Source organism: Salvia hispanica, chromosome 4 (genome assembly GCF_023119035.1).
Source record: "Salvia hispanica cultivar TCC Black 2014 chromosome 4, UniMelb_Shisp_WGS_1.0, whole genome shotgun sequence".
Classification (NCBI taxonomy): Eukaryota; Viridiplantae; Streptophyta; class Magnoliopsida; order Lamiales; family Lamiaceae; genus Salvia; species Salvia hispanica.
In genome coordinates, this window is record NC_062968.1 from 25,945,373 (window position 1) to 25,958,021 (window position 12,649).

The window sequence follows — 12,649 nt, forward strand, 5'->3', positions numbered from 1 at the left end:
TGTATTATGCATTGTCTAAAGTAAAAAAGCCAATGTGCTTTTTATTTTGGATTCCTACGTGGCATCCATTGCTATAAATCGATCGGATCGTATCTTTAGAGTATATTTGTATTTTCAAGAATATGTATTTTTTGTATAATTATTTTCGGAATTTGCATTTGAAAGGCTTTTTTAATTATTTTTCATGCAATTTTCGATATGTTGCAATCACGATATTATAAGTTTTTTCTGCAATAAAACAACATTTAAAATAGTAACTTGAAATGAAAAACGTGTTACACTTGCGATTTTTAAGAGTCCCGTCAAATTCACAAAAAAAGATTGAAATTATGTAATTTTTCGTATTTGTAAATCGTAATCATACATTTGGAGTATATATATAAAAACAAAAGGTACGTACATAAAAAAAAATCAATTGCTCTTTATTTATACTGTGCAATATCTTTTATCTTCTCTTTGTTTTAACTATAAGTTTAGTTTTAGTTTTTAGTTATAAATGTAAATCTTATTCTCTACAAGTACGATGAAGTTAAATTATGTACTAACAAACAAATAACAACCAATTAGCAAAAGAAAAATCAATCATCCATAAACATATGTTTCAAAAGGCAACCATTGTTACAATGGAATTATTTTTTATAAATTTAAGAAGCTTATTTTATGTGAAAAGGAAATCAGTACTATCACTGTTATTTTTCAAAAGCCATCAACCTCTAAGTCGAGTCAATAAATTGTTTAGGGAGGAAAATGTGATGTTTTCCCAATGTTATAATTCCTCTGTCACGTAATTATCGGCCTAATTGATTCAGGCACGTAAATTCAAAAAAATTATGTTGAGTGGCATGGTCCATTCAGGCACGTAATTAATTATTTATTTTTCTGTATAATCTAAAATGTTTCGTATTATATTACTTATAAAACTAGCAACACAATAAATTACTCAAACAATAATAAATATCTTAGTTTATCTTCATTATTTGCTTTCATTTTTTTAAAAGTAGTGGAACACCTACGTAGTTAGAGATATCTAATCGAAAGATAAACTACACATCAAAAATACTAAAAAATAATCGAATTGAGTTTGCAATTCGATTCACCATTCCATACGGAAATTGTGTTGATTGTGATATATCTTACTAAGATTGAGGAAAAAGAAATTTTCACCCTATATTAAATCCCTCATTTATTTGTCATTCTTATCTATAAAAAAATCAGCATTTCTTATTCCTTATTTTCACTCCAATAAAGGATAATATTGTAGTAACACCTTTTTTCTAATTGAAGTGAAAAGGTGGAACAATAAACTCAATAATTTTTTTATAGATAAGGATGAAGAAGAAATGAGAGATTTAAAGGGATATTTTCCTTCTCTTAATTTTTCATTATAAATTTACAACTAAAGAAAATGCATAGCAAGAATTTAAAATGAAAATACTCTGATAATATTTGGCTGAAACTCAAACGCATCAATTTTCTTAATTAAGTGGTTAATTTAAGCAAAACACTACAATCTTCAGCCAAATTGTAGTGAACACAACTTTTGAAATGATAAAAACTTTTTACACTAATAATAGATCTAACACTAACAATATCTTAAGCAGTAAGCAGAGTTGCAAAATCATCACAAGACACAACGCAAGTTCATCATGTAAGAAGATACGGATCACTTACTCGCGCTGCTTTGAAGAAGATACGAAGCTTTGCTGCGGACCTGCATAGCGGGAGAATAACTTAAATGAAATTATATTTTTAGATATGAAAGAAAGGAAGATGTATTTGCTGCTTACGTTCGAAGCATATGACCTCAAATCGGTGATAGAGATCCCAGAAGAGCAATTACGGAGACAAGTGAACCATAATTCGTGTATTGCTGCTTTGTCTTTTGACAGGGTGTCAAAGCTTATCCAGTTCTCCGCCAGACTCAAGCATATATACATTTGGAAGAGATCGCAGTTCTTGTCCTTTACATTCATAGCAGTCAGCGATCTTAGGATAATCGCTGCGTTACTTACCTGCGGATATAAACGTGATTTTTGAGGTTGCTGACTTAAAGAATAAGCAGTTAAGCACACAACCATAATCTATTAAATGCTGTCATGAATAATCAATGTTTTCCCATAGCTAGTTATGTACTTTTGTTGTTGTACAAGAGCAGATGTCTAGCATGTATCGTAACAGAAGCAACAAGATGAATCTCGATGTTCAATTCCAGAGAATAAACTAGAATTACCACAAAGGATCGGGTACCTACCTTCTTTTTTAAAATTGCTGCTAGAAATCGTAGTGCAACTGCACTTCGAAGCTGCTTACTTCTCTCATTGTCTCCCCTAATACTCTCCACCACTCTTAAACAATTTATATTGCAAGGCAATCTACAGCATGGTCATCAGAGAGTGTGGGTAAAAAAATGATAACTCCAATAAGACTGTAAACAGGACTTTCTGGCATTCATATATTTAGTTTAGCGTAAAGGTGTGTGACTCGTATATAACCTTGACGCTACAGATTTTGCTACGTTATCACAGCAGTTGGGCCACTCCTCTTTGAAGGAATTAAGTAATGAGTGCAAGCTCTCATGCAATATAGCAGCTAGTCCTACAAGTTGTCGATCTAGAAAGAGTGAGATAATTATAACCAGCAATTCTTGTACTTCTTGAGTTGAGGCGATTATATCAGCATCCCTGCAAATACATGTTTGTTCGTAGTATATGTGAGATAGAGGTTCATTATTTGTGTAATATTTCATCAAAAAGAAATGTAATCAGACAGCATGAGAAGTGGCAACATCATGTGTACATACCTTGATTGGCAGCAGAAACCAACAAACTTTATCCAACATTGAATGTTTTGCGGTGGTCCTGCTATTACAGAATCTATGAAAAGATTGGAAAGAGGTGTCAACAGCTGGAATACAATTACTCGTCTATTGATACGGATTCTCAAAGATAATGCACATAAATAATTACCACTGAAAAAACATTTTCAAGTCTGAGTAGCAAAAGGAAAAGAGAAGTAAGGATAAGTGTCCATGCTTGAAATTTCAGGCTTTAAATGCATTGAAATGCTTACCAGCAGAAACCATCTCAATGTCTGCTGAAGACTTAGAAAATAAATCAAAAGAAAAGCCATATGTCTGGAGAGCTCTCTTCAGATCTGAATAACTAGGTAACCAGTCAATCTTGATATTACAAGTATCTGGCTGCTTAAGATCATAAAAGGTAAACAAACCTGAAGATTAGAACCTGAAAGAGATCATATCATTAGATACGATTAATGCATGTGTCGAAACCAAGCAAGAACCTTATCTCTAACTGAGAATATAGCAGACCAGAAGTCACAGGAAGCTTGCATCAACCTCATATTTGATGAATATAACACTGGAAAATCATAATAAAAGAGCATAAGAGAAATTTATAAAGACATTTTGGTATATTATTATATTTGGCATGACACTCACTTAAGTTAAATGCCCATGTTGCAATAGATTTGTCAACACAGCCAGAGGCACGCACAAGGTGCAGTAACCAGCCATCCGCCAACAATCCTTCTAGGAAATCTTCACCTACAATAGATTTGAGGGATAGATAACTGAGTTTAAAGGTTCAATGCAAAAGAAAACTTCATTGCAAGTTAATAATTTTAGGATTTTACTGAAACTAATGCAAAATCAGAAATCCAGGTCTTCCTTGCTCATGAAAAGATAAGAAAGTAAAACCTTTCTCAAAGTTTAAATCCAGCAATGGACTGATCTTCTTATCCAATAATAACTGCATGAGACCAGTGCTCTTCAGTTCTGGATGCTCCAGCTGAGGCAACTTCTCCTTCAAGTTAGACAAAAATAAATAGTCCTATTAAAAAACTTGTTCAAATCACTCAAGAGGCAAATTAATATCTAGGAGCAGGAGATAAGGACCAGACATGTTAAAAAATGTACCTGATCTCCAAAAACTTGTATTCCCCAGTAGGGAATTTGTTCATCACCATTTATTTGACGTATCTACAATTACTTTTTCTATCAAAAGAAGGGGGGAAAAAGGCAACTAGTCTACAGAAAAAAAATATACGCAAAGTCGCATAATGAATAAAAAGAAAAGAGCATGCCTCTTTCTCGCATTTGTCAACACATTCTGACAGTAGTGCCGCTTCAGCATCCTCTTCATCATCTTCTGCATCAAAAGCCTTTCGTATCTTCTTTTGTTTGAGTTTTTTCTCATCAAGTCTCTTTTGCTCTTTCTGAATATCATGCAAGAGATCATCCAGCCCAATAAGTTTCTTCCTACAATATAAGAAGAATTACACTACCAGAAAACTCATATGCGTACATAAGTGTAAAAATGAAACAGCAACTAGAAATCCTTCTGAAAGCCAGATTGCCATAACCCATAAAGATTGAAAATCTAAAAACACTTGAACTCATTGGTGAAGTAAATATTACTATTGGAATAAATTACTCATTAATAATCAGTCCAATGTTACCTGAGCTAATATACTATTCATTCTCATCTTAGAATAGTGAATTACAACAACACTCTAAAAAGTGTGCAAGCTCAATATCGGCAATAACAACACACCTATTTATAAGGTGATTCAATAAAATTTTGTGATAATCAACTTCTCGTGTAGTAAATGCAAATCAGTTAGATACAATAGTGTCCATTGAAGAGATTAGCAAATTGCACGGAACTACTAAAATTCTAGTCATGATCTGAACAAAATTAAAGAAAGGAAGCATTCTCCCCATTTTTTTACTTGATAATGGAGTAATATCAATGTGCGTGCCTGATAAAACCTAATTTTACAATAGAACGCGGCGATCAAAGTTCTCGTTACAATTTTGTCAACAATAATTACTAATCTACTCGTAAACACACAAACACAGATCGAGATGGTAGTAGAGCACCAAAATCAAGCAACGGAGAGAGTACAAACGAGAGAAATATGGGGGGTAAGTGGTTATACCTTTTCTTCGGTGGAGCAGGGGAAAACTGAATCGGCTCTTCAAACTCAAAATCAAGCGGACCACCAGCCTCCGCCATTGGTTTCTTCTCTCTGAGAGGGACTGCGTTTTCTCTCTCTTCAATCTCTTGTCTCTCTAAATGTGCAGTTGCGGAATTGGCGCCGTCGGATTGAAAATTGTGAGCGCCAATATCAGGAATATGAAGGGTAATGGGCCGGGTCAGTTTAAGCGTCCGAACCCGGCCCGTGATTAAGATCCTTTAATTCTTTTGTATGGGCTCAAACCCAAACCGTTTACCCTCTTATTTGATAAATAAATGGCCTGAAATTTCGAAGTAGCTAGATTTGATATTAAAAACTACTATAGCTTTAAGTTTTTCATAATTTTTAAATTACCTCTCTTATTAAACATGTATATAAATTATAAAATCAGTTACTGCGAAAAATATGATTGTATAAAATACTTCCTTTGTCTCATGCTAAAAAAATGAATAATTTATAAATACGTGGGAGAAGTGATCACATAGTGAGGGTATTTCCAAGGGTTAAATATTATACTGTAAACATTACTATTGATAAATTTTATCAATTTTAACAATGTGATGGAGGAAGTAAAAAATACTTTATCAATTTTATTATAGTTGAGTCGTATTTATTTTAAATTTCAGTTGTATTACTCCCTTCATTCCCGATTAGGAGTCACACTTTGACCGGATACGGATTTTAAGAAATGTAAAGAAAAGTTGGTTGAAAAAGTTAATGGAATGTGGGATCCATTTTTTTATATTGGTTTTATAATAAAATGTGAGTGAATTGAGTTAGTGGAATGTGGGACCTACTTACTATTTATGGTAAAATGAAGTGTGACTATTAATTGAGCACGGACCGAAATAGAAAAGTGTGACTCTTAATCGGGGACGGAAGGAGTATATTTTTTAAATAAAGAATAGTTACACTACCCGTCTCAAATAAGTTGAGGTAAAAATCTTGGGTACAAAGATAAGAAATTGTGTTGACTAAATTAAATAAAATAAAATACTCCATATATCACACAAGAGTATGGACTCTTTCCTTTTTAAGAGTATGCACTTTCTAACTTTAGAAAGTTATAAAGTATTTTATTTTTAATGAAATGAGAATCATTATCCATTAACAATACTTTAATTATTTTTTCCTTTTACTCTCTTAATTTCTCAATTATGCTTTAAAATTCGTGTTCAACTAAAAGTATCATACTTTTGTGAGACGGGGGAGTAAAAGAGAAAAATAAAGTATAAGAAATATGAGATACTAAGTAGGTGATGAGAATAAAGTTACAGTGATTGGATGTTTTGATTTTGCAAGATTGTATCCCGTGATAAATATGTAGTGTGTTTGGTTCATGAGATTCAATCTCATTAACTCAATCCTAGATGGATAATCATGGAATAATTAATCATAGCTAATCCATGACTAAAATAATCTTACGACTCAATCATAAATAAATTATATTTCAGTACTATTTTATCTAGAAATCGAAAATCACTTTAGTACCTGATTTGATTAATTTATTTACTTTAGTCGGAAACCGAACAATTTAATTGGAGGGAATCTAATTTAGCGGCATCATATGGGTAGAACCGAATCAAATAACCGACTTTGTTTTCTTTATTGACATGTGTTATGAAGCTAATTTAGTAAGTAAATGTCTTAATTAATTAGATTAATTATAAAAAAGACAACTTAATCTATCACATAAAACAAAAACTATCACATCATACCATCACTAATTAAATAAGCGACATGAACAACGACGCGTGTGAATTTGAGTTTGATACGACAAATTCCACAATCCGTTAATTAGCATCACAAATTAAATAATACTAGTACATAATAAATAACGAAAAAGAATAATAAGATTGAGATAATGTTGTGTATTATTGTTGCTTAAACTCTACGGTAAAAGGACTGCCACTACATTTTTTTTTAATTTATCGTCTTTTATTTTTTCTCTTAATATTTTCGGATTATGAAATAAAAATATCGTTATTATTCTGGTACTTATCTTACTCCATTTCTTAATCAGTTGTAGCTGGCTTTAGCCAAGTTTTAAATCATTTAGTTGGCCCCACTGGAGATCCATATCTATATTAGCATAATGATAGTAAGTGACGGCTTTTTTTAATAGATTAGTAAATAATTTTTTGTAAGATTGTGTTATAATGAATTCAAATTTGATTTTTTTTCCTCAAACATTAATCACACATTTTATTATATGGAATGAAATGGTTAATTGAACTTACGTTATTTATGATTATAAGACGATGAAAGCTGTCAATATCGACGAATAGAATCCACAAATAAAGTTGACAATACATACAACAACAAAACTAATATAACATCATTAAAGAGCAGTGAGAAACACAATAAAGATGTTTATAATGACGAAACTGACTAGCAAACAATACACAACAATGACACGCTTATCTGTCTTCTTTATAAATACTACTCCATATCGATTACACATTTACACATCATGCAATATATCTTTATAATGTCGACATAGCAAATTACACAAACTTCGCAAACTTGGCAGCCAAAGGGGGGATCCAAGATTCCAAATCAAATAGACACAAAAAGTAGTAAAAAAAAATTCTAGCAAATTGTTATCCATATTTTTTACTCGTGTAAATAAAATTCAGATCTAATTTAATTAGTGGATACTCACCAACCTATACAATACCCCTTTTATTTAATTGTAAGAAGGAAATTAATATGAATAGTTCTTATAATTCGATGATTAGGGAATTGAAGTGAAAAGTCACTGTATACGATTTGTATTCATATTCGTGAAACTATTTGAGTATTTAATTCGACAATCGAGTATTTAAAAGTTAAAACCGCCAAATTTTGTATAGTAGTATGATATTTGAAATTTGAATTCTCAACCCTATGGCTGTCTCACCTTCTTCGTGACAATAAATTAGTAAATAAATGTGATGACAGTGCGAATTTAAGAAACCGCAATTAAGAAATGTGGATTAATTAATATTCAATTTATTTATTACCAATGACTTATACTCTAAACATATGGACTTGATGAAAGCAGAACACATTCATTTAATTTAATAATGAAAACATAGTAATGGAAGCTTATTGGCTAATGATGATTGGTCCTTACTCATAACTAGCGTTTTAATTTAACTAAAATATATAATGATGAGTTACCATTATAAATTACGTCAAGCCATTTACCTTGTATATGACTAAATGAGCACTCATTCCATCCGCCATTAATTTTTTTATTTTTTTCATTTTAAGATATCTGTTATTATGTTGAAATTTTTTTTATGAGTATCTTTTAAGTGATCACCTGTAAATTAGTGTAGTAGTATTTTATTATAAACAAATATCTTAAAAATAACCTCTTACGTAATTAACACCGTAGAAATCACAATATTACATAAAATTTCTTAGTTTCGATATCTATCGGGATAAATTAGGACGGGGAAAAAATACCGAAATACCGGCCTTATCGTATCGAAAAAATACCGAAAATACCGAAAATTCGGTATACCGTGACTTTCGGTACGGTATGATACCTTACCGAAAGATTCTGGTAAGGTAACAGTATGAATTTTCAAATACCGCGGTATACCGTTGCATACCGAAATTCAATATATACCGTAAATTAAGGTATATACCGTAAACTAAGGTATATACCACAACAATATAAACACAATTATATATAAAATATATCTTATACATAAAAATCTATTATAAAATATAAATATAATTATGAATAATTTATATTAAATTCATTTTCAAAATTATAAAATATAAACAATATTCTAAATGCTCTAATTTTCTATTTTAGTTGATGTTGAAAGTCAGGTATACCGCAAAAGTAAGGTATACCGAACTTCGGTACGGTATACCGAAAGTGAGGTATGGTATCGGTATGGAAATTCGTCATACCGAAAATAAGGTATACCAAAGTTCGGTATACCGAAAACTTTGGTAAGGTAAAGGTATGACTTTTTCGCATACCGTATTTACGGTAAAGTATACGATATGGTGGTTTTGGTAAGGTATACCTTACCTACCCACCCCTAGGATAAATATATAATCCATACAAAATCTTTCGCATTGGTTTCGTATTAATACAAAAAGTTTGAAATTTACATAAATCCTAGAAAAAGTTTTAATCGTTTTTCAATTCAGTACATTCTGTTATTTTTATTTAAACGGTGTTAACTTTGCACTTATGTGACGCACCCACCATAAAACAATGGCGAAATTTTTTGTACTAATGTAATAGAATGATAAAACTTTTTATACTAACATGAAATAATCATAAAACATCTTGTACTTTACATAGACAAAAAGTTAACGCCGCTTAAATAAAAATAATAGAATGTTCTGAATTGAAATACAATAGAAACTTTTTGTATAATATATGTAAACATCAAATCTTTTGTACTAATATAAAACAAATATGAAACATTTTATATGATTCATGTATTTAAGCCGTATCTAGCTGTCCCATTTAAATGAAACCAAACAAATCCATAAACTCATCATTCATTAATAGTATGAGTAAAATTGTTTGTTGAAGCAAAAACGAACTCTCAATTTCCTCAATTCACACTTGAACTCAAAACCTAATACAGAAAGCCCCATTAAACCAACTCTCTCTCTCCCTCTCTCTCTATGGAGACGAAGAAGAAGAAAGCATCATTCCATGCTGAAATGAAGCTTTTCCGCAGCAATTCATCCAAAAATCCACGCTACAAATGCTTCAAACATGCCATCATCCTCTCAATCTCCCTCTATTTCCTCTCCTCCTTCATCATCACCCGCCACAAACCCTCCGCCATTTCCACCACCACCATCTCCCGCTCCAAACCCTCCCTCGCTCTCATGGCGGAAAATCCCCTCGATTCCTCCGCCCTAGGTAAATTAATCACTCACTAACCGTAATCAATCAACTAGAATTCTCAATTAGCGATTAATTTTTTTTTTTCAATCGATCAGATTTAAAATTCAACGGGATGAGAATCTACGTCTACGATCTGCCGGCGAGGTTCAACCGCGATTGGCTGAGGAGCGAGCGGTGCAGCAGCCACCTGTTCGCGGCGGAGGTGGCGATCCACCGCGCGCTGATGAGCAGCGAGGCGAGGACGCTCGAGGCGCGGCAGGCGGACTTCTTCTTCGTCCCTGTTTACGTGTCGTGCAATTTCAGCGAGGTCAACGGCTTCCCCGCGATCGGCCACGCCCGCTCCCTCATCGCCGCCGCGATTGAGTACGTTTCGTCGCAGTTCCCCTTCTGGAACCTCTCTCGCGGCTCCGATCACGTCTTCGTCGCGTCTCACGATTTCGGCTCATGCTTTCACACCATGGTATTGCTAGAGCTCTATCTGAATCATGTACACTGCTAATTCAATTGTGTGTATATCGATTTTGACTAATAATTTGGGGGAAATTTGAAGGAGGATAGGGCGAAATCGGAGGGGGTGCCGGAGTTTTTGAGGAATTCGATAATTTTGCAGACGTTTGGGGTGAAAGGGGAGCATCCTTGCCAGGAGGTGGAGCATGTGGTGGTGCCGCCGTATATTTCGGCGGAGAGTGTTCACGCCACCCTGAAGTCGTCGCCGGTCAATGGCCGGCGCGACATTTTTGCATTTTTCAGGGGGAAGATGGAGGTCCACCCTAAGAATGTCAGCGGTCGTTTCTACAGCAAGTAAATGAAAACGATGACATTTTTTTTACTAGCAAAATACAAAAACTAATTTTAAAAATTAGTAAGAAAAAGATAAAGTTCCAAATACTAAAATCCAAATTTATTAAGTACTCCTGTTTTGAATGATTTTAAGTTGAGACTGACCATAATTTTTTCAAATTTCTGATTTTGAAGGCAATTTACGCGTAGATTAATAGTGGTGTGATTCGTTGCTAATTTTATTAAGTTATTAACTCTGCTAATTCATCAATGTTGTGTATTAAAAATGTCAACCTTATTTTAAATGTCAATAAAAATTTGTATTGACATTTTAATGTGTTGGTGTTGACATTTTAAAAACTCTACGTGGATGAGTTAGCATTTTAAGAAAAGTGCACCTCTTAAGCTAATATTAGTATGTTTATTAAAAATGACGTAAATGTCCCTTCTTTGACAGGCGTGTGCGCACCGCAATACTGCGGAGGTATGGCAAGGACGGTCGGTTCTATCTTCGGCGGCATAGGTTTGGCGGGTACCAGTCGGAGATTGCGCGGGCCAAGTTCTGCCTTTGCCCGCTCGGGTGGGCCCCGTGGAGCCCGAGGCTGGTGGAGTCCGTCGCGCTCGGCTGCGTCCCTGTGATCATAGCGGACGGGATCCTGCTGCCGTTCCCCGATGCCGTGCCGTGGGCGGACATCAGCCTCACGGTGGCGGAGGCCGACGTGGACAAGCTCGGCGGCGTGCTCGAGCACGTGGCGGCGACGAACCTGACGGCGATGCAGCGGAACCTGTGGGACCCACGGGTGCGGAAGGCCCTGCTGTTCGGCGACACGGTGGGGGAGGGCGATGCCACGTGGCAGGTGCTGGTTGCCTTATCCAGGAAGCTCGGTAGGTCGAGACAGTAGCTGCTGCGTTGGAAAATAAACAAAGTAGTGGGTGACAGCTGAAATTTTTTATTTGGGTTGTGCGATGGCGGGAAATTTTCAACGGAGTGAGTGTTGTACATGGCGTTGAGAATGTTGTACGGTGCCGCGTTGGGAGAAGGGATCTGGTGTGGAGGGACCACATGGTTCGCTTAGGTGTACAGAATATGGTGACTGGATTTAGAGGGTTATTGTGTTATTGATTAATTCTTTTTAAATGATAATGAAAATATATGATTCCTTCTCAGCTTTACTAAGTGATATTTTAAATGTCAACAAAAATTTGTATTGACATTTTAATGTGTTGGTGGTGACATTTTAAAAACTCTACGTGGATGAGTTAGCATTTTAAGAAAAGTGCACCTCTTAAGCTAATATTAGTATGTTTATTAAAAATGACGTAAATGTCCCTTCTTTGACAGGCGTGTGCGCACCGCAATACTGCGGAGGTATAGCAAGGACGGTCGGTTCTATCTTCGGCGGCATAGGTTTGGCGGGTACCAGTCGGAGATTGCGCGGGCCAAGTTCTGCCTTTGCCCGCTCGGGTGGGCCCCGTGGAGCCCGAGGCTGGTGGAGTCCGTCGCGCTCGGCTGCGTCCCTGTGATCATAGCGGACGGGATCCTGCTGCCGTTCCCCGATGCCGTGCCGTGGGCGGACATCAGCCTCACGGTGGCGGAGGCCGACGTGGACAAGCTCGGCGGCGTGCTCGAGCACGTGGCGGCGACGAACCTGACGGCGATGCAGCGGAACCTGTGGGACCCACGGGTGCGGAAGGCCCTGCTGTTCGGCGACACGGTGGGGGAGGGCGATGCCACGTGGCAGGTGATGGTTGCCTTATCCAGGAAGCTCGGCAGGTCGAGACAGTAGCTGCTGCGTTGGAAAATAAACATAGTAGTGGGTGACAGTTGGAATTTTTTATTTGGGTTGTGCGATGGCGGGAAATTTTCAACGGAGCGAGTGTTGTACATGGCGTTGAGAATGTTGTACAGTGCCGCGTTGGGAGAAGGGATCTGGTGTGGAGGGACCACATGGTTCGCTTAGGTGTACAGAATATGGTGACTGGATTTAAAGG

At 35.7% G+C, this 12,649-nt stretch overlaps 2 protein-coding genes across 3 annotated transcripts; one reads left to right on the forward strand and one right to left on the reverse strand.

Moving 5' to 3' along the window:
* Positions 1-1,443: 1,443 nt before the first annotated feature.
* Positions 1,444-5,112, reverse strand: LOC125217722. Of its 2 annotated transcripts, none has more exons than XM_048119246.1 (12): positions 4,960-5,112; positions 4,102-4,276; positions 3,935-3,997; positions 3,716-3,821; positions 3,458-3,562; positions 3,301-3,377; positions 3,070-3,199; positions 2,801-2,873; positions 2,493-2,681; positions 2,252-2,372; positions 1,788-2,012; positions 1,444-1,711 (listed from the first exon to the last, which is right to left on the reverse strand). In XM_048119246.1, the coding sequence occupies exons 1-12, from the start codon at positions 5,034-5,036 to the stop codon at positions 1,664-1,666; spliced, it is 1,389 nt and encodes a 462-aa protein (XP_047975203.1). In that variant the 5' UTR covers positions 5,037-5,112; the 3' UTR covers positions 1,444-1,663. The 2 variants fall into 2 exon arrangements, with proteins under 2 accessions (XP_047975203.1, XP_047975202.1); XM_048119245.1 differs by having other exon boundaries at positions 3,070-3,202.
* A 4,398-nt stretch (positions 5,113-9,510) lies between these two features.
* On the forward strand, positions 9,511-12,325 carry LOC125218472 (probable glucuronoxylan glucuronosyltransferase IRX7). Its single transcript, XM_048120144.1, has 5 exons — positions 9,511-9,892; positions 9,973-10,337; positions 10,428-10,678; positions 11,115-11,542; positions 12,000-12,325. Exons 1-5 carry the CDS (start codon positions 9,649-9,651, stop codon positions 12,179-12,181), a joined length of 1,470 nt encoding a protein of 489 aa, XP_047976101.1. The 5' UTR covers positions 9,511-9,648; the 3' UTR covers positions 12,182-12,325.
* The last annotated feature ends 324 nt before the right edge of the window (positions 12,326-12,649 follow it).

Bases quoted from the DNA above. Each gene is read 5' to 3' on its own strand.
- LOC125218472 (XM_048120144.1), top strand. From the start codon at position 9,649: ATGGAGACGAAGAAGAAGAAAGCATCATTCCATGCTGAAATGAAGCTT. The intron at 10,338-10,427 runs GTATTGCTAGAG...GGAAATTTGAAG, and splicing joins GCTCATGCTTTCACACCATG to GAGGATAGGGCGAAATCGGA. The intron at 10,679-11,114 runs GTAAATGAAAAC...CTTCTTTGACAG, and splicing joins AGCGGTCGTTTCTACAGCAA to GCGTGTGCGCACCGCAATAC.
- LOC125217722 (XM_048119245.1), bottom strand. From the start codon at position 5,036: ATGGCGGAGGCTGGTGGTCCGCTTGATTTTGAGTTTGAAGAGCCGATT. The intron at 4,277-4,959 runs GTATAACCACTT...CTTATATTGTAG, and splicing joins CCTGCTCCACCGAAGAAAAG to GAAGAAACTTATTGGGCTGG. The intron at 2,013-2,251 runs GTAGGTACCCGA...TTATATCCGCAG, and splicing joins CAGCAATTTTAAAAAAGAAG to GTAAGTAACGCAGCGATTAT.